Genomic DNA, 24,706 nt, shown 5'->3' with positions numbered 1-24,706 from the left:
TAAATTATCTAAACCGATCAGTATAGATGGTACTTCCGAACAATGGTCAGGGACTGACAAACCAGTAAGGTGTTCGTACCGTTTCGAAATTTCAGTAAATCGTACACTCTGTTTCAGTAACTCTAGCTTGAAAACCGTTCGCACATTTTCGATGGAGCACCTGCGATTTGAACCCGTTGCTGATATCATCAAATTTATCCGGCGCGAGTTACTCTCGTGGCGCTTTATATCGCCTGTCCAGGTGACAATCAAAGGCTCAGCTTCGCCTCTTACCTTGCACCACAAACAGATCCTTTTTTAGAAACTTTGTGTATTATTAATCCAGTAACAGATACAGAACATTTCGTTCTGATTCGTTAAGTACATCTGAAGGTGCTACGATGGATTGTGATGAGATAGCAGCGTACAGGGAATCATTTTCCTTTTCAGTCTTCTTTTGTTGCGCTAACTGACGAGCATTGCTAGGGAAATCAATAGGTTTGTCCAGTACCAGGAGCAACTGGAAGTAGGTACTCCGGAGAAAATCGTTCCTGTACTCTCTTCTTCTCTTTTTTCTTCTTCTGGTAGCAAACCGGAGTGAAAAGGAGCAAGTATTTTTTGCTCATGTTTGCTCCGGAGTGCCTTTCGTGTACTGGAACAAACCTAACCAACCATTCCTGGTCGTCCGGATTATAATATGAGCCAGGAACAACAGCTAAGTATTGCGATACACAAATAGATTTGTTTATTGGTATTGTTTATTTATTGTACCGTCACCAACAGACCCCTTGGCCCCAAATGGTGGTTACCTAAACTAATTACATTTCAGAATACACATTATTTTAGTTTTTATCGAATTCCTTGTCAGGTTGAAGTCAAAAGCCGTCCCTAAACTATTAAACACACGCTGGAGTCCGGTAACAGCGCTCTGGCGCCCATAGTTGGTGCTCCTGAACGGGACTCGCAGAAGAGAGTTATTGCGCAGAGCTCGAACGCGAGCTTGAAGATCGAGGCGTCCGAAGATTGTAGGGCATTCCACCCTGGAAGACAGTAAGTCCGAGACGAAAAGGGCTCGAGAGCAGTCCCTCCGGATGCTTAGAGTATCGAGCTGTATTAACTGACAACGGTTTTCGTAGCTCGGCAGCTGAAATCTGTTTTGCCAAGGAAGATGTCGGAGTGCAAAGCGTATGAACCGGCGTTGGACGGCCTCGATTCTGTCGACGCCGTTCTAGTAGTAAGGGTTCCAAACAGCAGAACAACATTCCAGTGTTGAGCGAACCAGCGCGCTATAGAGATTTTAAACAGTATACGTCCTTAAAGTTTTTCGCTATTCGGAAGATGAACCCAAGCTGTCTTGATGCCTTATCCACAATGGATGATGTATGTGGTTTGAACGTTAGTGCCGAATCCATGATGACTCCGAGATCCTTGACGTTAGAGTGTCTTGGCATATTAAAGTCGAAGAGATGGTAGTTAAACTGAATCGGATGGCGTTACCGCATGAACGTAACGATTGAGCATTTACTCGGGTTTAAAACCATTCTGTTCAGATCACACCAAGTACTAAAGCTCTCCAATTCACTCTGAAGAAACTCGGCATCGGCTTTATCCCGTATTTGTTGAAACATTTTTATGTCGTCGGCAAAAGACGGGGTCCTTGTAATTTGATGGTGACGTCATTAAAGTAGAGGATGAATATCACTGGACCGAGATGGCTTCCTTGTGGGATGTCGGATGTAGCGATGAATGGTGTAGATACAGTCCTTAATGCTGATTTGGAGTTGCCTTCCATCGAGCTAGGAACGAAACCAACGTAGTAGTTGTCCATGAATACAGAGTTTGTCCAGTTTCGCTATTGCGATATCAGGATTGATTTTGTCGAAGGCCGCAGATGAATCCATGTAAATAGCATCGGTTTGCAATCCGTCAGCGAATCCATTGATTACATATGTTGTGAACGAGAGCAGATTGGTCGTTGTCGACCGTTTAGGCATAAAACCGTGTTGGTCGTCTGCAATGTAGTGTTTGCAGTGAAAGAAAGGAGGGTCTAAAACAACCAGCTCGAATAGTTTTGATACTGCACTCAAACACGAGATTCCCCGATAATTGTCAATGTTCGATTTGTTTCCTTTTTTTGAGAACTGGAAACATGTGCGCTGCTTTCCAGCAGGAAGGGAATGTTCCAGTAGTGAGTGATAGCACAAAGACTCGCCGAAGTGGTTCAAGAAGACTAAACGTGTTAGCTTATCCGAAAAACCGTACTCGTGCATTATCTGCCATAGCTGATCTCGATCGATTGTGTCATACGCCGATTTGAAATCGATGAACAAATGATGTGTGGGTACGTTGTATTCGCGACACTTCTGCAGAACCTGCCGAATCGCGAATATTTGGTCCGCGGTGGCGGTCCGTGGCCGTTTAGTAGTGCCCCACGAACTCCCTTGCAAATGGTAAAAATCGGCGGCATAGAATTTGGGAGAGGACCTTGTAGGCGGCGCTAAGTAGTGTCATCACGCAGTAGTTGCAGCAATCCTTTTGTAGATTGGGCAAACGATAATTTTGGCAGTTACCCAGTGCAGCGCTCTAGCCAATATTTCATCACCGTATTTTAATTGTTCGCTGGGTAGTTGATCTACACCGGCAGCTTCGCTGTTTTTCAGCCGACCGATGAATATCCATTCTCTTTCAAAAAACAATCCTGCAATCTTAATATGAAATTTGTCGCTAGTACTATGGACGACTGCCACGGTTTCCATTTTCTTTGAATCCTACTTCTATTAAATATATCATACACTTAAAGAAGTCAAGAAACTGCAGTGTTTCTTGATAAACATTGTACCACAGATAACGGACGTTTAGTCTAGAACAAAATTTCTTCAAAAACCTGTGTAAAGTTTCAAATTGATAAACGTTGGAAATCCATGTTTCACTACAGTCGCGATTCGCTGGTTGGGCAACAGCCTTGTCCAGCTAACGAATTTCATTCGCTAGTTGGACCTACTGACAAATGTCAAAAACTCTCCAAAGGAGATGATGGCAGTGTAAATACATCTGTTCGCATCTCTAAATATTGTCAGATTGATTGTCAAAGTAAATTTGACATGAGATTTTGGCGTTCAGATGCTTTTTAGTTGGACAATGGTCCAACTAGCGGAGGTCCAACTAAAAAGCAGTCCATTTTGCCAGACGGGATGCAAAAAGACTGAGACTCCTCAATAGACATCTCATCAAAAACGATGCCACAGTCCAGGTCACCTTCCTCCATCGTATTGACTTTCAATATTGGCAGGTCCAGAAAATCGTACAACATCCCTCTGTCGAAAATTAAATTTTCCATTCTTATTTGAAAGGTAAGCTCTGACGGAATAGGAAGCTTTTGGTGCTCGCGCTCGTATCCTTTTGTACCACATGCAAATTTAGTTTTCAGCCCATCCGTGATAGTTGCATTACTCCATTCTTTTGGCTGCTGCTTATTGTACGAGACGTCAACCTGATCGATGTTAAACGTTCTGTTCAATGCTGTTAAAGCGAGGCTTTCCTGCAAAAGATACTTTTCAATTGCGATTTATTGCGTTTTTACAGTCTGTTTTAGAGTTCTGCATTCATACATCTAAAACAATGAAATAAAAATAGAATGTCAGCCTAGGGGCAGATCACTCTAGAAATGCATAACAAAATTTGCATCAAATTAGAAAAAATGCATTTAATTTCCATTTTTGCATCAACTTTGCACTCCCTCGTAGAAAAGTTTGTTTAACAAACGTCCTACGCTGATTCACTTTGTTCGATGTTTTGTTGAATGTACACATTTAAATTTTTTTGCCGAAGTCAGCAAAACAAAATGCCGAGAATCAAACAGCCGACTGGTCAGCAATAGCCTCGGTAAATGAAAACTCACATCTATATAACTGAAATCTCGGTAATATGATTTTACTCAGAACTGTCAAACTTTGCCGAAGGCTCAGTTTAATTTCAACTGATATTTACGGTAAATCTCAAATGAAAATGTTTACTATGTTTGGCTATTGAATATTTTTCTTTAAAATCTAATACCGACTTTCGGAATTTAAACAATAACATCGAGCACTTTTTATTTCCACTGTTAGTTATTTTTTATTAAGAACTCAAGGCATCAATCAAATCATCACCAACATTGTTGAACTGAGACCACGATATGAAGCACTTTCCGCCATTCTCGAGTCTCTCTCCTCCTACGACAGGGTTATGCTATCTTTGCAGCCGTCAGTTTCACTGGATATCTAAAAATTTAGAAAGTATGGATAGTTAATTTACTCAATAATTGGAGAATACGGCTCTTTATTGACTCCTCCTCGATTTCCAAGTGCTGTATAACACGGTCCATCTTTGAACTGTCAATTTTTAAACACACTTTCAAGAACACTTACGTCGCGTATGAAACGAAAAATAAATATGGCGGATCCTAATGAATGACAAGCAGTATACCGTTTTACGGCAATGAGGTATGCTGACCTCGGTTCTTGACAAAATTACTGGTGTTCTCGGTATTTTAGTTTCCGAATTCTCGTTAAAATGCTTTAGATGACGATCGTTCGGTAAAATCAATTAACGATTTTCAGAAATGTCCAGAAAATACTGAAATGTCAGCAATTTTTGGTATTACTGACATATCTCAGCTAAATTATTTGCCGAGCTAGGAAGATGCAATTGAGTGTGTAGGGCTAATTTTTTGTAGGGTTTTGACGTCTTACACGCAAAGCCGGCTGGATGTTGTTGGCTCGAATCAAAACTTGTCGAAAGTAAACAAAGTTCATTTCATATCGTCAACCTGGCGCCCAGGTGGTGAAATCAACGGAGTGCTGGAGCGTTGCCAAAAAAAAATTTATTTCCAGATTCAATTTTACTAAACTTCCCAGTTTAACTTAGTCGGAATGCTGGCTGGTTCTAATTCGTATTCTGGCTCCGGTGACACAACCGATTCAAGTTAGAATGTTTAAGGGGTACCTTTTCGATGCGGCTTAGCCGCATAACCGAGGCCTAGGAACCGAAGCGGCGCAAAGCCGCTGAGGATCCGCCGGACGAGGTGGCCTCCGACCCGCCATCGGAAGCAAGCGAACCTGTGATCCACTCGTTTGCCCGGCTTACTCAAACATAGGGGCTATCCCTAGTTTAAGTCCGACTGAGCGGTAGCGAAGTCGGACAGCACGCGCAAAAGCGATGTGGCGTAGCCACATTGGGTGCTGGACACAAAATAAAATTGGCAACGCTAGCAAAATGTAAACACAAATGAACACTCCGGATGAACCTATCGTCAATTGACATTTCGACGAGTTTTGATTCGAGCCAATAATATGGGCCCCGCAAAGCCAAATACATTGCACGCGACGCAAAATACATTACGAATTTCTATTTTGATGTAAAGAAATGCATTTAATTTTGCTGATTTTTAAAAATGCATCACAAGTGATCTGCCCCTAGATGTCAGCACAAAACCAAGAAATTTGCATACCTATTTTTCATATTTATTCATCTTTGCAAACATCCGCCCATCTCCCACGTAATTTGAGTGATGCTCCTCAAGTAGACCATCAGGCACAGTGGAATTGTAGAGTTGTTGACGTATTTTGCTCTTTGATGACACCGACGAAAAAGCGGAACGACGGTGTTCATTGGCATAGCTCCTCGACATTTATAAATGTTTCCCTTCGCTGATGTCAGGTAAATGTCTTCCTGGCCGAAGTGGAACTAAAGTTGGTAGGAATAAAAATAGAATTGTTAACGTACCTTAGAATAATTATAATAACTTACGCTGCACAATCGACTACTGTCCGTTAGACAGAAATCAGGAAGTCCACAATATTTCAACCATGGCTTTTTCTGGTTCCGCTGGGAATCGGAAAAAACGCAATGCTTTTGAATCCCAGTGTGTTTTTGTTGCTGAAGAATTTTGCCAAACATTTCATTCCCGTACATATAGACCTCTAGAATACAGCGTTCATTTGGGCAAAGAACTACGTTGTCCTCCAAAATTGTTTTATTCGACCCTTTGTCTTGGGAGTATAACAAAGAATGAATTGTGTTTGAGAAATTGCTACACGGAAACGAAAAACTACCTAAAATTAAGTTCCTTTGACTCAATCTCGTGGTATCGTGGGGAAACTTAAAATTAGGTAAACCGTGTTGAAGGTAGTTTTCATTTAACCACGGCAAAAATTACAACTCATTGATAGGTTTTTTATACTCAAATTTAAGTTGAATTTACCTAATTTTGAGTATACCCCAAACAACTCAAAAGTACCTTCCTCCACGGAAGACCTCGACTGAGTCGAATCTCTCGTTTTGTTTTTGACAACACTAATAAGTGCGAATGCGACGCACAACTCAAAAGTAAGTTAAAAGAACTTATGCTGCAGGTTGTTTTATTTAACCGTGTAGGTCTATGCACAAAGCGAAGACTACATATTAAGAAGACTGATATCTCTTTCATTCCCCCATACAAACGAGAAGCGACAGAGGTTACAGCGCCTCTATTGGAGGAAGGTAGGAAGCTTAATGTAAAAGTGTATATGTGTGTGTGCATCACAATGCGAAGTACCACCTTTACCCGCAAGTGGCGTTGCCGTTACTGTCTCCAGATTTTGGACAGAGTTGTCAGTCTTCTTGATATGCAGTCTTCGCACAAAGCCAATGATGAAAAGATAGGGTTGGCAACTTATCTATCAACTCTGGCGTCGCTTCGAGTCAGGGTTGCTGTGTGTTCTTTTCCATTGCTACAGCTGGACCATCCTATTTCATTGTCCACAATGAAAGGTTACGAAACGTATACGCGAGTATCTAGCAATTCCTCGGATCCTCCAATGGCACTACGACGTTAGAATATTCTCTTTTTACCTTCTTCTACATATTCTCTACAGTTCATCATGACAGTTATCTACGTACTCGACTAAACCTGGTCCTGCGAAATGATATAATGTTTTACATTGATTTATAGATACTAATTCTATTCTGAAGATTATTTTTCGACAGTATCTAAACTATCAGGGAGAGTGGATTTTTGATAGAATTTCATATTTGTAGAATCAAACACACCGGTAAATGGACGAATCGTTACTTGAAAGCCATCTATATCCGATATCACATAACGGTTCCGGTCCTGTACTTTACTTTGTATTTTGGCTTTAGATTTTGATTTTCCCCGACGTTTCCGACATTCCGAATGACAACCAGATCACCTTCTCGGTACGATGAGTTAGTAGTTACTTTGCTATCGTAATATTTTTTATTGTAATCTTGTATTCGTTTGACGTTATCTGAGGCATGCTGTCTTATATTAATTAAGTCACGGTTGTCACAGTCATTAAGCGCACTCATATATTCTATGAAGCGGTCTTCTATCACCAATCGCTGAGCTTCGCCGAACAGCAGACGCGACGGAATATCACCTATTGCCTATTGAAACTATTGTTAAGTAAGAATTCCGCTTTATAGAGTAGATTGTTCCATTGCGACTTACACTCATCAGTCAACTTAGCGAGAAGCGGTATTAAGGTGCGCTTATATCGCTCGATTTGTCCATTGGATTTAGGACATGCTGTGGCTACTTGTACATGATAGAACCCATGGTCTTTTGAAAATGACTTAAAGCCTTTCGAGGTAAATGCAGAACCGCGATCCGATACTAGTACCTTTGGTACTGAATAGGAAAAGAAGTAAGATGTCAAGTTTTTCATTACCTCCTTAGTGTTCGTCGTTTTTACAGCGTATAATTTGATAAATTTCGTACATCCATAGCAAACAGCAAATATGTGCATATTTTTCCCTTTGGTTTTCTCAAGGGGTCCCAGATGGTCCACGTGTATTGTTTGGAAAGGTTTATCGGGCTTATCGTAAATATGGAGATATCCATCTACCTTTCTATGTTTTGGATTGTAATTAATGCAAGTGATACACTCATCGATATGCTTCTTTAACATGTCGTGCAGATTCGGAATATAAAAATTACGATTTATCATATGAACAACTTTATCTGTACCGTGACCTAGCTCATTATGAAATTTATAAAATACTGATAATTCCATATTGCAGGGAACGCAAAATAATCGTTTTTTACCACTGATTTTATAAAGAATCTGATCTATAACATCATACGCAGTGCCCCACACGATTTCTTTATTTTCTGAATATTCTCATCTTTAAGTTGGTTCACGTATAGAGCACTCTCCTGAACATCAAACCCCGATACTCTGTCCTGTTCAACAGTGTGAACATGAGACCTAGACAATGCGTTAACGTGTCTCATTTTGTCGCCCGTGCGGTGTACGACTTCATAGTCAAATTGCTCAATGAAGATAGCCCATCTGGCGATCTTAGGATTCAATTCCTTTCTATTGAGTGTCAACTGTAGTGCACTGCAATCCGTTATGATTTGGAATCGTAGGCCAAAGAGATAATTCCGGAAACGCTTAAGACTGTATACTATGGCCAAGGTTTCGAGTTCAAATGAATGTAGTTTACTTTCTGCTATCGTGGCCTTTTTACTGAAGTACATAACCGACCGAAACGATTTGTCGCCTTGCTTCCTTTGCATGAGAATCCCGCCGAACCCGTTCGATGAAGCATCTGTATGAAGCTGAGTTTCATAGTTTGGTGAGTATATCCCTAGCACAGGTTTCGACACTAGAGTCGAACGTAACTTTTCAAATGACTTTTTATGAACATCGTTTAAGGAGAACGATACATCATTTTTCAACAAGTCATAGAGGATGTTCGCCATTTTATTAAATCTTGGAATGAATTTCCGAAAATAACTAGCCAGGCCCATGAACTGTTGCAAACTCTTCGTGGAACTAGGAATCGGAATTTCTTTAATTGCTTGAACATGTCTGTCGGACGTTAAACGAAATATCGTACCCTAGATATTCTTGCTTTGTTTTCAAAAAATGACATTTTTCCAAGTTGAGTTGGATGTGGTTATCAGATAAGACACGTAAAAGATCCTTCAAAATTTCGAAATGCTCTTCGATTGTTGCAGAGGCAATCAAAATGTCGTCAAAGAAAACAACGATTTTGCCCGATTTGATTAATTCGGCTAGGACTTTACTTATATAGCGAACAAATATTTCAGGGGCGTTACAGTATCCAAAGGGCATTTTTGTATACTCATACTGCCCGTTGTCCACTACGAAAGAAAAATATTTTTGCGAGTTCTCCTCGATACCCACATGATAGAAACCATTTTTCAGATCAAGCGAAGTGAAATAACGTTTGTCAGCCAATTTCATAACCTGATCTTCGATGACTGGAATGGGGTAATGGTCCCGTACCACCAACTTGTTCATCGCACGGAAATTAACGCATAAGCGATAGGCTCCGTTCTTTTTTCGTCAGTACTACTCGACTTGTGAACTACTCTCGCAAATAACACCAGCTTCTAGAAGGTCAGTAATCATTTTATCTAGTTCATTGCGTTCAAACACTGATAATCTTTGAGGGGTAGCATGGAATACTTTGCCTTCTTTAAGTTTAACGCTAAACGAATATTTTACCAATGATTCTTTGCACCGATCTCGTGCCAAATACTCGACCTGAAATAGGTTTGTTAGTTTCTCACGACACGCTATAGTTTCACTGTCGTCTCCAACGTCTAATTCTAGATCGCAATCGATTGTTTTCATTGAATCACAATTTTCAATAAAACCTCCGTAGACTTGCACCATCAATTTATTATAATCATAAGATTTTGATTCTGACAAAGGAATATTCCGACAAGGCGCTCCGAATTTCACCAATCGTATGTTATTTTCCTTAAGAAATTTACGACCCACTAGACCGCTAATTTTCATTGTCTCATTCGGAACAACCAAGAAGTCCACTCTATATCTGACAGCTTTACAGTTTAAATTTGTTACGAAAACACCACTGGCCGGTACATTGTTAAGTCCTACTAGTATGAAACTGTCACTAATCGGGTACAATGTACAACCTGCAGGAATATTTTTTCCTTCAAAAGGCTCACCTCACTACCTGTATCAAGAAGCAGCTCCATATCAGACCCATCTTCGACATTTCCCAAAAATCTTCCATACTCGTCAACTCCAAACTCGGTTTCTGCCTCGCATTCAGTCAAGTGTGTACTATACTGAGCAGACTGATGGGTACGCTGCCGTTAATACTGTTGATTTGGAGGTTGCGCTTTTTGCTGGTTACACTGCTTCTCGTCGTGTCCCGCTCGTTGGCAATTTGAGCAGCGGGGTAGTCGCTGAGGCATTGTACACTCAGTTGAAATATGCCCCATCGTATTACAATTGAAAACACTTCCGGTTTAGTTGTCCATGGTTCGCTGCTGTCGAATTAGCTTGCTTGTGGATTCCGCTTGTCACATTCAATGTTAGGCGCTTGCGTCTGATATTATTGTTTGATTCGCACCAACGGATGTGATTAAGCAAGTCAAGGCTACCGTTAAACCGATTTGTTGATATTTGTTCGTAGATGGGATCTAGGGATAATCCTCTGGTGATGTATGTTACTTTAGCACGATCGCTCATATGGCCACGAGCCGCAATCGCTTCAGCTCTAAATACGTAGTGTTCGTAAGTTTCTGTTTTTGATTTCCTTATATTCGACATGGTTAGCTGAATCTCCGCCTCATTTTCGTCATCTGGGAAAGCCGCTTGTATTTTCCGTTGAAACTGGGCCCACGTCGTAATGTTCGTCTGGACACTCTTATACCATTCTCTTGCGGCTCCGTCCAATCGACAGGTAGCGTAAAGCAGTGTAGTTTGATCAGTCCAATTATACATCGTTTTAAAATGATTCACGTCAGTGCACCATTTTTTAACATCCTTTCCACTGGAGACAGTGGAAATCAGCTTACTCACTTCGTCGGGATGCAAACTGCGCTCGCGAGCGCTACGTCCGCCTTCCATCCCCGCCTCCATTATTCGTTCCGATAATAACCGCCGCATGACGAGCGTTAATATGCGTTCATCGTCGTCGCCGCCAGATGCCGAACCGCCATGATCCTTTTCGCGTGGATCATCTGTTTCTTCCTCAAATCCGTGGAACTCGTCGTCGGACATTTTGAAACTTTTTCAACACACTTTCCAATGGCCATTTTCGTCGGGTTTAAGGATCGTTATCCCACTTCGGAGAAAATTATGGACCTCTAGAATACAGCGTTCGTTTGGACAAAGGTTAGAGACGTTTCTCATAACAAAGAACTACGTTGTCCTCCAAAATTGACTAACTCCGGCGGAATAGTAAGCAAACTCCCTGATCCCTTCGTTTGCCCGGTTTACTCAAACATAGGGGCTATAGTTAGTCTAAAGCCGACTGAGCGGTAGCGAAGTCGGACAGTGCGCCAAAAAGCGATGTGGCGTAGCCACATTCGTCAACCATTTTGTTATTTGAGACAAATGTACCATGTTCGTACAAAAATTTCATTATCTCGTCTTTGCCCATTACAAATAGTTTATCTGCAGTAACTTGGCACGCGCTACACGCATTTGGATCGTCCGACATTTTTCGCGATTTAAACCAAATATGATTAAACATAACCTCACATTTACACAAAATAACAAAATGGTTGACGAATGTGGCTACGCCACATCGCTTTTTGGCGCACTGTCCGACTTCGCTACCGCTCAGTCGGCTTTAAACTAGCTATAGCCCCTATGTTTGAGTAAACCGGGCAAACGAAGGGATCAGGGGGTTTGCTTACTATTCCGCCGGAGTTAGTCATCAATTTAGACAATTACCATTGTTTTATTACCATTTTTTAAAACAATTACCATTGTTTTATTCGACCGTTTGTCTTGGGAGTATAACAAAGAATGAATTCCATAGCGTTTATTCAAAACGTAATATCTAACAAATGTAAACAAACTGAGCTTTTCAGCCAAATAAAAGCTAAGCATTGACTCTTTATCGTCCACAAATAATAGAGAAAAATGATAACTCTTTATATATTAATTTAATCTTAGGTCAAAATGCCACATACAGTATACCAAAGCTTTGCTAATATTTTGTAGATGTGATATTTTGCGTTGTGATGTTTCTCCAAGTCGACTGTAGTTAGTATGTTTTCCCAATGCCAAACCTCATATCTACACTCTCGGTTGCAATACAGCACATGAAATATATCACAACTACAAGCCCGTCACTCTAAACGTCACAGCAAAATGTGCCATCTACAAACGGAGTTGCCAGGACCACATATGTAAAAGAGCATAATAGCAAAAGTGATCGGCAAAATGTAATAAAATAATAGTTATCAATTATCTCCCTATTATCTTCGCGAAAAACATGTAATATGCTTATACGATCCTGCAATGAGTAAATGCAGAGGTGATAGTAGAATTAATAGCCTTCTGTGTGCTTTAATTGTTAAATAAATTTGAAAGTTGCAAGGAAATGTTTACACGCGATTTTCTCCGTTTGACGTTTCTGTTAGATATGATGTAATGAAAAAACGCTCTAGAATTGTGTTTGAGAAATTGCTACACAGAAAATTTGTATTACCTAGCAGTAGGTAATCTTAAATCTGTGCATCCTACTTCCTCCAACGAAAAACGAAAGAGAGGGAATCCAAATTTACCCAAAAATAATGAGATATTCCCCAAAGCCGACTAAACTTCATCCCATTAATTTTGAGTAAAAAAATCATTTCCCCTCGCTTGCTTTCCGGCAGTGAAATAAGTACAGCAAATAAAAATTACCTACTGGTAGGTAATGGATTTTAAGTGTGTAGGTCTATGCACAAAAGCAATGGCGAAAAGATATAGGGTTGGCAACTTATCTATCAACTGTGGCGTCGCTCCGAGTCAGGGTTGCTGTGTGTTCTTTTCCATTGCTCTACACAGAAATCAATTTTTTACGTTCCTAAAAACTTATGGCGATTTCGCTTGAACCTGAGTTGAGTCAGGTTCTAACCCCAACCGCTGTCAGTTCATACATTTTGACAGCAGTTGGGGTTAGGAACTGACTCAGTTTCGCCTCAAACGAAAACCACATTAATGAAGCACAGCGGATTTTGTTCAACAAGCGGAATCAGACAAGTTAGACTAACAGCACCGGTGCGTGGGTAAAAGCGAATTGCTAACCGCCATCATAACACGACACCGCACCGGCGGTTGGTAAACAGGTTGGGAAATGGAAACTTATCGTTTCGGTTTATAGCGAGTGCTTATATTTGGTAACTTCTTCCAACCAACGCCAACGTTGCTATTCGCAGAAAGGAGGCAAAAAAGGAAAACGTAAAGAATAGGATCTCGCGATAAATGTTTTGTAGACGTGTTCTGCGTGAATTTTGATTCGACTCGGGGAAGATTTTTATTTTAAATAAAATTACGGATTGAGCTCAATAAATAAAATTATTAGTTGTGAGACAATAAATTAATTGATTGAATTCAATAACATTTTTTAAGTTAACAGAAATTAAGACAGAATTATTGAAATTAAAAATTTGTTTTAATGAAAATATACAGTCGTGATTCGCTGTTTCGGCCACAGCCTTGCCAACTAACGAATTTGATTCGCTAGTTGGACCTACTGACAAATGTCAAAAACTCCAAAGGAGATGTTGGCAGTGTAAATACATCTGTTCACATCTCTAAATATTGTTAGATTGATTGTCAAAGTAAGTTTAACATGAGATTTTGGCGTTCAGATGCTTTTTAGTTGGACAATGGTACAACTAGCGGAGGTCCAACTAAAAAGCAGTCCAGTTGAAGTATCCAACCAGCGAATCACGACTGTAAAATATTATCGTTTGGCGTAATCAAAATACACACGCATTTGCTTACACACCGGTGCTGATGGTCTTACGAAATAAAATGATACTGAAGGTTGCAATGACCCAGTTAAACTCATTCCGGAACCGGTTCGGATTTCTGAATGGAGTCATTATGGATTCCAAAACAAATGCAACAACCGATTCCAACTCAATCGGTTTCAGAATCGGTTGTTGCATTTGATTTGGGATCCATACTGACTCCATTCAGGATTCCGAATGGTTTGACCGGGGATGTGTGTAAGGCTAGGGGCAGATCACTCTAAGAATGTATAACAAATTTGCATCAAATTAGAAAAAATGCATTTAATTTCCATTTTTGCATCAGCTTTGCACTCCCTCGCAGAAAAGTTTGTTTAACAAACGTCCTACGCTGATCCGAGCTTGTTCGACGTTTTGTTAAATGTAGGGCTAGTTTTTCTGTAGGGTTTTGACGTCTTACACGCAACGCAAACAACATTGCACGCAACGCAAAATACATTATGAATTTCTATTTTGATGGAAATAAATGCATTTAATTTCGCTGATTTTCAAAAATGCATCAAAAGTGATCTGCCCCTAGGTGTAAGGATTACTTGGAAATAAGGAAAATAAATTAAAGGGGGTGTCGATCTTACCTCTATGAGGTGTGGGTTTTACCCACAGTGCCTAGAAGAAGTCACTTTGTTTGCACGAGTTTTGCAACCAAATTTTTTCAATGAAATAAATTTTTTGAAGCGCTGACAAAATTAAGCTTTAAGAATTTTCTGAAGAAGAATTCTTCGTAGAAACTACTATTTTATTGGTTTTGTGGCAACCCAGAAAAATTGTTAAGCGGTTTTAACCATAATTCCCCTATCACTTTTGGACAATTCACGATAGAAATGCCTCCTTTATCATTATGATACAATGCGCCATGCCATGTGATTAAGCTAAATATTAGCGAGCGGACATCATCTCAATAAGAAAATTAACTAAAAGAACATTTGTATTTATTAGCAGCAAAATGAAACTTGTTAACGACCAACAGAACATTTATTAAGAAAAATGTCAATGCATTGTGCCAACGAAACATTATTGTCCGTTCAATTCTTTCTTGATCTTCCGCGACGGCGAGCTGTTGTGACAGATTCGTCTACAAAATATAAACATTGGTTAACAGTATACGATACACAATATCTTGAAAACCCTTACCACCCTCTTCAGATATGGTTTCCAGCATTGGTTTTTTAGCTGGACTTGCACTATGATCCGTATCGATACTTTCCGTGTCACTACCGTCGCGTTTCGATATCGAAGACCTAGTGGATCGAACGCTGGCGTTCCGTGATTTTTGTTTCCCCCGGTTATTTTGCGATTTCGCACGCGACTGTTGACTGGCCTTGGATCGTGTAGAACGTTTTGAAGTATTGCTTATATTGGACGCAACCGAATCCGATTCACTTTCGTGCTCCTCCTGTGATACCACATGACCGGTATGTTCGGACAATGAGCACATTTTGCGACCCATACCCAGCGACTTCTCGACTATGGCCGTTTGGTGACGAGTAAGACGACGATTTGTCGTATATGCGACAAACGATTCTTCCTCGAATTTGCTGGAAGACGTTAATGGTTTTGGTGATGCCGCTTTAACCGGCTTCTCGGATATCATCGATTGTTGCGAGGATTTTAGTACAGAAGATTGTCGACGTGTGCTGCGACGACTGCTCGTCGTACTGAGGGCAGATTTTTCCGATTTGTTATCATCAACAATGCTGTCATCTGTCTCTTCTGATATTACATTCTTTGTTTCATTTGTGTCACTTTCAATCTCTGACGTTCGAGGTGTACTTGTTAACAATTCTTTTGCCAGCGACAAGGCTCTTGTACATCGCCTAGGTGTGACCGTGACACTTTCTGGAGTGGCTAATTTGGTCATCGATGAAAACCGTTTGATCTTACCTAAAGGTGTGCTAGGCGAGTCCAGTGCAACTGACGATGCCCTTGTGGACCGTTTAGTTGGTGTAGCTTGATACTCTTCTATTTTTTCCATTGCAGACATTCGTCTGGTTCGAACATTACTTCTTGGTGTGGACGTAGAAGCTTCACCGCTATCCGCTGATCTTCTTCTTGTTTTCCTGGGTGTTCGCTGTAAATCATTGTCATCATTAGAAAGTTTTGCAACAACTGCAATAACTGGGTTGGGTATATCGTTTTGTAATTTAGCGCCAGCTTCTTTAATTCCCTCTTGACTATGCACAGATTTATTTTCCGAGTTTTCTGTAGACGCTGCACCAGCACTAGTGTCTTCCATAGTATCCAGCGGTTGATACGGTCTGTTTTCATCTGACGGATTGTTATCTTCAACTGTCTCCAGTTCAGAATTTTGATCATCATTTCGCAAAGATTCAGCTATTTGACCGGTGGATAAATTAAGAACGGCTGCATCATCACTTTCATCACTTTTGCTATTCTTCCGGTTAGCCTCGTGGGCTTCATCTGGTTTCACAGAAAGATTCATGGCAGGAATTTCCACTTCATGTGCGTTCTTTGGCTTTCCCAGGAATTTGTCGTCTTTGTTTAAGTTGAATGATTCCTCTCTTGTTGGTGAAACTAACACTATTTCTCCACTAACCGAAGATTGTTCAGAACGCTCATTTCCAGCCATCGATAGATTTCTTCTGGCCCTACTTGATGATGGTTCGGGTGTAGTTTCACGAATTTCCGCTTGAAGTGCCGCTTCTTGCTGTATCGTTAAATCCTCTGCTTGATGATCTTTAGTACCTTCATTAGAAGCTTCGTTTGAGCTTCCGGGAGATGCTTCTCTGTGAGTGACCTCAGCTTGACGAGCTTCTTTAGCACTTTCCATATTTGAAGTTGAGGAAGTTGTAGTCGAGACATGTGCTTCAGTTGATTCTTCAATATTCGTCTTTTTTTCAGGTTCCTGTTGTTCCAAAAGTAGCTCCGGAACGGTATCGGAATAAAAATCAGCATAATGAGTATTTACTTCCGCACTAGGACCTGCACTGACCATGATTCGTTCACCAGTTTCTTCTCCGACGTTCGGAGCTACCTGATGTGCTTCAATTGGGTCATCATCTATGTTTTCATCTTCAACGCCTTTTCCGTCATTTTCTATGTCCTCGCTATCGGAGCTACTTAAAATGTTTATGACGCTATCTTTCACATCGGCTGTTATCGATGCATCACTAATTTCAACTTCATCCTCATCCACCTCTTCACAATCAGAATAAATTTCAACTTGTTCTTGTGAAACATCAATCTCTTCTTCATTACATTTGTTGCTGCCGCTTTCGGCTGTGGATTCCCTGCAACAAAAAAGAAGTAGTTTTCTATTCGATTACCACCGTGGTAGGATATGGAAAAGTAGATGACTAATAATTAATAATAGTCCCTGGAGAATCCCACCAATATCCTAATACAGATTTTGAATCAAATGGAATCATTTCTTGTGATTGTCTTTATTGTTATTTACCCAGTTTGTAATAGGACTGTCTCAAGTTTAAACACTCTGACTGACTCTGATTCACTGAGGTGCAATTAAACCCTAAACATTTAAATATTAAACACTTTGATCATCTACGACCGATACGGTAGCGATTTGAAGAGGTGATCAAGTCCCTGAATTAAATACAAATCTCTTCTCCCTAACGACTGACTCGATTTTTATAAGGTGAATCTCAAATGAAAGGTACAGTATCCTTATTGATAGCTACCGAATTTTATTTGGAACGGAGCTCTGGTTGCGGATCTATGAATTGAAGAGTAGGGTTACACATGAAATTCCCCAAATCTGTTCGCTTATCTCAAATAAAGAATGGTTATGCAATCACTCCAAAAATCGACTTTCCAACCAAGACTCGGAGAGCCGAGTGCCATATACCATTCGAATTAGTTTGAAGAGATCGGAAAATGTCTGTGTGTTTATGTGGAATGCCGACTGATCTGAAGCAATTTGGAATTAGGCTGTGCACGCTGACGAAGTCGACAAAAAATTGTATTAAACTGTGAGCCGTGTTTAGAAACATTAGGTTTGTTCCAGTACATAGAAGTTACTCCCTGTTGCTCCGGAGCAAAAAATTCTTGCTCCTTTTCACTCCGGTTTGCCACCACAAGAAGAAAAAAGAGAAGAAGATAGTACAGGAACGATTTTCTCCCTGTTTGCTCCGGAGTACTTCCAGTTTCTCCTGGTACTGGAACAAACCTATTGCTTCACAGCCTAATGACAATGTCTGTAAATAGGGCTCACAGTAAACTTCATTTTATGTCGACTTATCAGTCGACTTCGTCAGCGTGCACAGACTAATACGCTGCGCACGTGTGGTCCCCCATGACGACACGAACAACATTTAAAAAAATTAGATAAAAGCTTTTTTAAAATAATCTGTACTGTGTCTACCGAAGATCGAAACTAATAAATCAAATTTAATCTGACACATTTTTTAGAGATGACTGAACCGATTTGTACGAACTTGGTTTCAATTGATCGCTTTTTACCTTCCGTAGGCTACTATAATTTTTTTACCGATCGTAGTTTTAGTTCCGAAGTTACGAGTGGAAAGAGTGCGGTCACACAGTAAATTTTCATATAAACTTTTTTTCAGTGGCGATTATAGAGGTTTTGTACTTAGGGTCGCCCCATCCAACGGCGAGTCGGCAGCCACCTCGCCTGGTCACGATTATACGGCAAAGCCGAATTACACTAACTTCGCCCCAAATACTAGAGCAGTGTAGAAACATTATGCCAAATGGGCACAAACCCAAATGGGCATTATGCCAAATGGAATCTATCTTAAATTTTGTTTTTGGTTGATTAAGCCAAATAAACTTTATGCAAAATGATTTTATGCCAAATGACCACTTGGCTCTAGCTATGGTTATGCCAAGTGCTTTTATGCCAAACGCCTTTGTGCCCCACGGTGTTATGCCGGATTACAGTATGCCAAATGGGCTTCCCCATACAGTTACTACTGTCCTCTACTTCATATCATTACCTACCATAAGAAAATGGAATCGGACCTTATGAAACAAGCATTTTTTAATCAATATTGAAAACAAACGCGATTTTACTCACTCAGAAGATTCCTGATCCGACTCCACCATTTCGATGTCTTCCCCTTCCTCGTCAACTATTATGACAGGATCGTCAGGTTGAAGTGCTTTGCACTCCGAAGAAATGATATCACCATTGTCCGCACTGTTGTGGCTTTCAGCATCATTACCTTCATGATCTCTCACAGAAGGCAATATATCCACCTCTCTAGTATCAGCTATTCCATCGTTTTCGTTTACACTTTCTGAGCCAGTTTGACAATATTGTTCTGATGTTTCAACCGGCAAAACATCTCCATCAATTGTGTGTGAGCATGCTACTTCCAGCGCTCTACGCGCGTTAGCTTCCAATACCAATCGCCCTAGCGGCAGGCGGTTACTACGTGTCCTATTTTCTAAATCAGGTATGGGTATTACTTGCTCCTGTTCGTGCAAAATCGATTCCTCCACTTCCGCTTCAATCATGTCCTCATTTATTTCTTGCGGCAATTCTTTATTGGACGAATCATCATCAACATCTTCAATGATTATTGCAATGTTATTCTCGACGGGAGTAGTCGAACACGATCGACTATGAATTGATGGTCTACTTTTCGGTACACTCGAAAGAATGCCCTTGATGTCCATACACGAATCGTCTTCCATCGCCACAAATGACCCCTCAGGTGAGAAGAAAACATCATTCGACAAAAGAGAATCATTCAGAATGTCTGACCTCAAGGTCCTTAATGGTTCTATAAAGTCGGATTGATTCCTAGCGACTAGAGGTGATTCCGGTAGATCGAATCGTAATATTTTTTCATCTGACTCACTAACATGCTGCGTTGCCGCAACGATAGCTACTGGAGATAAACTTTTCCGATTGACAAAACTTTGCACAGAAGCCGTAGACTTCAGGATACCATGGGGCGTGTATGAGCTGACGCTTTCGGGTGAGGGAGGATTGTATAGTTGCATTTTTCTCACTAATGGAGTAGTGAGTTGAGCCGACGGGGAACGACTGAGAGATTTTTCGGAAGCACTTTCAGCATTTTTACTGCTAAAATTAAAACTTGGCTTCATAGGTCGAAATTCTGTCAATAAACGCTTAGGAACAACAAATGATGTCGAGTAAGGCATTTCTGGATTGATCTTTCTTCGTTTCGCAGGATTTTCGTAGTGTGAAAATACGTTACTAATAATCTTCTCTGAAGTGCACAATTCATTATCATCGTTCTTTCTTTTGGAGACTTTTATATCGAGTTTAATCGGATAACAAACATTGCTGCTCTTTGTTTGGGTACGGAATTGAAAAATACCCAAACCAGGCTTTTCGAGAAACGGTTGAGAATGTTCCAAAGGCTCAGCAGCTTCTTTAATAGCTACAATCGATTTATGGTAAATACGTCCGCGAAAATCTGCTCTCCCCCGTATCAACCGCGAACTCAACGGTTCGATAACTGCGGCTTTTGGTGGTTTTAATTCTTTTTGTTCAACATACGCTAAATAGGTTAAATGTTGAGTCGTTGGTTCTAAAGCCGCGTGGTAAAGGGTTAGAGCTTCTTTCGGTGCTTCCAAGCTGAATTCATTGGATCGTTTTTTCTCAAGTTTGTCTACCATATGTACTGCTTCGACGAAGTCCAGCTTCTGCAGTAGATGTATGAAATGTACATTTTCGGCCATCGGTTGACTGGTTCTGATCAGGTATTCCCGTAGTATACGAGTTTCCTCCTCCGAGAGGGCAAGATCCAACAATACCTCGTATTTGGATGACTTCAACGTACCTTCATAAAAACAACGAAGCAGATTGGTATCGTGCTTGGAACGTTGCAGTTTGAATGCTTCAGAGATCAAATTATTTTCCAACAATGTTTTCAATTCAAGGAAAGGCGATATTGGCATTCCCGGCGTACGAAGAGCTCGCAACGCCAAATGAGGGGCATCATATCGAAGCAAAGCTGTGATAAGAAACTCGCGTTGCCAGTGGGGATATTGCTCTGTTTGTGACATTGGAGAGAGCAACTCCTCAATGGCACCCTAGAAAATGAAAACATGTGACTAGTAAAAGACGTTTTGTTCAAAATACACATATTTACTTACATTAATATTGCCATGGTCTAAAAGCCAAAAAGCCTGTGTGCGCTTGATCAGTGCAGAGTTTAATTTGAAAACCGCCGGAAACTTTATTAAATTTTGTACAATTGCACCGTACCTACAAAAATAACAAAAGTACCAGTTAATATAACCTATAAAGTACATTTAGCAGATTAGTAATAGGAAATAAGTTTGATGCTGCAAAAGACGTGGACATTTGGATATGCCCAAAGGTCTCCTACGTGAAGACCACCGCTGTAATAGCTATCGAAACTAATAAGTAAATGCAGGAGGAGCGACAAGTTGCTTAGCTAACTCGCTAATAATTGAGAGCAAGGCTGAGATTCAACTCATGGGTGGATTTAGGCAAGGTGCGGAAAACTCGCTCGTCGCCCTGAGCGTACTCGAATTTGTTTAGATCCACACAACTCGTTCATCATCACACCATATGCGATTACGAAAAGAGAGAGAATCGCAAATCGCCAAATTTTTTAACGCACTCCGAATTGCCGATGCAGTGAGTTAACGAGTTCCATCGAACATATTCGGCAGCGAACATGTTCGTTCGGAAAAATGATTCAAATGTTCGTGTGCAATCCAGAAACCGAACAATTGAAGAATATGACTGGCTGCTGGCCTGAAAATATCGGAAGCAGCAGAGGTAGGAGCCAGTGTCTGTCTGTACAACGCATCGAGTGAGAACTTATGCTGTGTAGGTTCAACTCGCAGCCATTTCCTTTCTGCATGTTAATTTTATCATGCGCTCAGGGTTGCCACTGTGATATGCCAATCAATAATATCAAAAATTGTGCGCTTTATAGCGTACTAACTAATACCCATCGCGCGTTGCTGCGATATACAACGAAATAGGAGGAAAACATAATTTGTTCCGAAGCGCCATCTGGCGGACAGATAATCCCCAACCAATATCACACAAACACGCCCCATAACAAATACCTAATGTGCATAAATTTTTACGGAAACCGGTTAAGCCGTTTGGGAGTCTATAAATCATATACATACAAACTTTGACTTTTATATATATACTAGCTAATACCCATCGCGCGTTGCTGCGACACTCTGCGAAATAGGAAGAAAACACAATTTGTTCCAAAGCGCCATCTAACGGGCAGATAATCTCCAACTAATAGCACACAAACACGCCCCATACCAAATACCTACTGTGTGCAAATTTTTACGGAAATCGGTTAAGCCGTTTGGGAGTCTATAAATCATATACATACAAACTTTGACTTTTATATAGATAGATAGATAGAAGATAGATTATTGTGCGAATATAACTCACTACTTTCGGTGATATGCATTTGCATAGTACCGACAAAATATCTATTGTCGCTAATGAATTTTCCTGTTTTAAACTGTAATGATAATATCTTTTTGCTTCAATCATTTATTTATCGACCTTTAGGTGGTTTTGGATTGAGACAAAGCTGGGCCATGTTAAAACTCAAATTGATGTCAAAGTAAATTAAGTGATAACAGTTCCGGTTGGAAGCTGACTCAGTTTCGGGATCAAGCAAAAACGACATTCGTGCCAGGGCATACGAGTCCAGCGTATGAAGTTTATACCTTTTTGTGTGCATGGAATTAGGCGTTAATAAATAGATAGAAAGGGAAGGATATGTATCTACTGATATTTTATTAGATTATTTTTTGCTATTTTTGATGTACTATTGCTACGTAATCAACCGTCCCACAAAATTTTCAAAAAATTTTAACTACTTGCGGAATTAACTTTTTATTTATTTAATATATAAGTATACAGGAGTGAAGCGCAAATATTTCAAAGAGGATAATGCCCTGTAAGTTACGGGTGTCCACAGTTTGCAGAAAGTCCAGTTCGGAGTAGAACAAAGCAACCGTAAGAGCTTGAATAGTGTCAACTATCAACTTTCGGGAAACCCGTTTATTTATTTCAACTATTTCAACGACGTCATCGAAAATCGATGTTTACGGAATAGCAAACCTTGTGAATCGCTGAATCTCTGGTGTAAAGACTTGTCACATAAATCATGTATTTATCATTTATCTATCGGTTTCATTCCATTCCCAAAGGACCAAAGAAGTGACATTAACCTTCTTAGCCAAGTCACTCCCAACGATTTATCATATTCCCTTCAAACTGAAACGGTCAGTACGGTTGTCTTCGTTTCTTCCTCCTTTAAGATTCAAAACAACTCGTAATTAAATTATTCATTAAATGAATCATTTAATTGCCGTCTAATTTTGAAACATCTTCAAACCCAACTCTACACAGTAGGCCTGGCCGTTTTAATATTTGCGACATATCAAAATATGCTTCAAATATTAATATATTAAAACACTACAGAATCACTGTAGTGTTTTCCAGGATGCTTTTCAATACTGGCTGTGTAAGGGTTAGAATAGAATAGAATAGAATAGAACTCATAATTGGAATGTGGATTGCAAGAAATTTAGTGACAAGGATCTCCGTTCTGGCGAAATATTGTGTTATATTATCGTTACCCCTTCCTCCCCATATTATTTATAAACAACGTTTTTAAACAAATATAACTTTTATGGGAAAGATTTGTTCACAAAAAATAGGTAATTTTAATAACTGGGACTAACCATTCTTTTGAGCGCTTACAGTTACAAGTATTATCTGTAGAGCGTCAGTTATTGCTATTAGTCTGAAAGGATTCCGCTGAAGTAGTGCCGCTAGGGACATTTTCAGTTAGCAATGAAAATGAAATTTGTAGATGGGCCCTATTCTCACAGTCACGTCACCTAGTGACTAGAAGAAAATTTCCTTCTAGTCACCAAGTGACGTGACTGTGAGAATAGAGTCCATATCTTCGTTATCTTGCATTATTATTGAAAACTGATGAAGCCCATAAATTTAGACTATCTTCGTCTATCTTTCCCATGCATTTGGACTATTGGACAATTGGGCAACCTAAAGCACTGTGATAGAAGCATCAATCTTGGTAATCATAGGTTTTTAGTGTTTCATGATACCAATAACCCAAAAAAAAATTAAGCATAAAAGGGATCTGTGTGAACCAATTTGTTTCTAGAGATCATCTAAGAACAGGGGATGGAAAACGTGTGCAGCTTTCGTGGCCATATATAATTCCAAACATAATAAATGGCCAACAAAATTTCGATGAGCCTCAAATTGGTAAAAATCACAATATTTTCAAATCGATTGGAATTTATGATTCGGACAAGATCGGTTGAATTTGAATCTAATATTAAAAATAGACTCCATATTGTATAATAGTATCACAGAAACTTGGTTAAATCTCACGGTATAAAGTTACCCAAGATTCAAAATTGGAAAATTGTTACATGGTTAATTTCAAGAAGATGTGAATATTAATCCATTAATCCATTAATTCTATGGCTCTGAGTCCTGTGTGAATTATATTAGAATTTAAACTGAACTGTTCACATTAAGTTAAACTGAAGGTCTGTTCACATTAAGTTCAGAGCTAAAAAATGTGAAAAACCTTCAGGCAGCACATAAAAGCTATAAGGGAAACTTGGAGTCTCAAACCAAAATACATCTTTGAACTTATATAAAAAATTTAATATTCAATAATGTTCTCGTATGGTGTCAGAGGGATCCTCTAGAAGTTCAGCTATCTGCATTGCAATGACTGTGGCATTTACGACATACCAAATCTCTACATAGCAAAAACATGATTTTTGATTGGAGACACCTCTTAATCATTTCCAAATTAAGTCAATTTTGGCAAAAGCTTCGCAATTTACACCTAGAACAAGAATTTTGGTTGACCCATGTAAATTTTTAAACTTTTTAAAAATGTGGAGAATTTTAAATAGAATAAAATAAACTAAATA

The 24,706-nt window shown here is 39.8% G+C and overlaps 1 protein-coding gene and 1 long non-coding RNA gene across 2 annotated transcripts in view; both read right to left on the bottom strand.

Moving 5' to 3' along the window:
* Nucleotides 1-4,108: 4,108 nt before the first annotated feature.
* Nucleotides 4,109-6,008, bottom strand: LOC131679302 (uncharacterized). The gene is made up of 3 exons (XR_009303828.1): nt 5,767-6,008; nt 5,468-5,703; nt 4,109-4,238 (listed from the first exon to the last, which is right to left on the bottom strand). It is a non-coding gene; the product is annotated as an uncharacterized LOC131679302 (long non-coding RNA).
* Nucleotides 6,009-14,719: 8,711 nt separating this feature from the next.
* The window catches only part of LOC131683382 (protein ELYS), a 48,667-nt gene continuing 38,680 nt past the window's right edge, over nt 14,720-24,706 (bottom strand). Inside the window, exons 7-10 of the mRNA XM_058965304.1 lie at nt 20,861-20,972; nt 18,804-20,797; nt 14,921-17,037; nt 14,720-14,861 (exon numbers count right to left, since the gene is read on the bottom strand). Coding sequence (XP_058821287.1) covers nt 14,812-14,861; nt 14,921-17,037; nt 18,804-20,797; nt 20,861-20,972 — 4,273 coding nt within the window. The 3' untranslated portion in view covers nt 14,720-14,811. The remainder of the gene's footprint in view (nt 14,862-14,920; nt 17,038-18,803; nt 20,798-20,860; nt 20,973-24,706) is intronic.

This window comes from Topomyia yanbarensis, chromosome 2, assembly GCF_030247195.1.
Source record: "Topomyia yanbarensis strain Yona2022 chromosome 2, ASM3024719v1, whole genome shotgun sequence".
In the NCBI taxonomy this organism is placed as follows: domain Eukaryota; kingdom Metazoa; phylum Arthropoda; class Insecta; order Diptera; family Culicidae; genus Topomyia; species Topomyia yanbarensis.
This window is presented reverse-complemented; position numbering and strand designations above follow the sequence as displayed.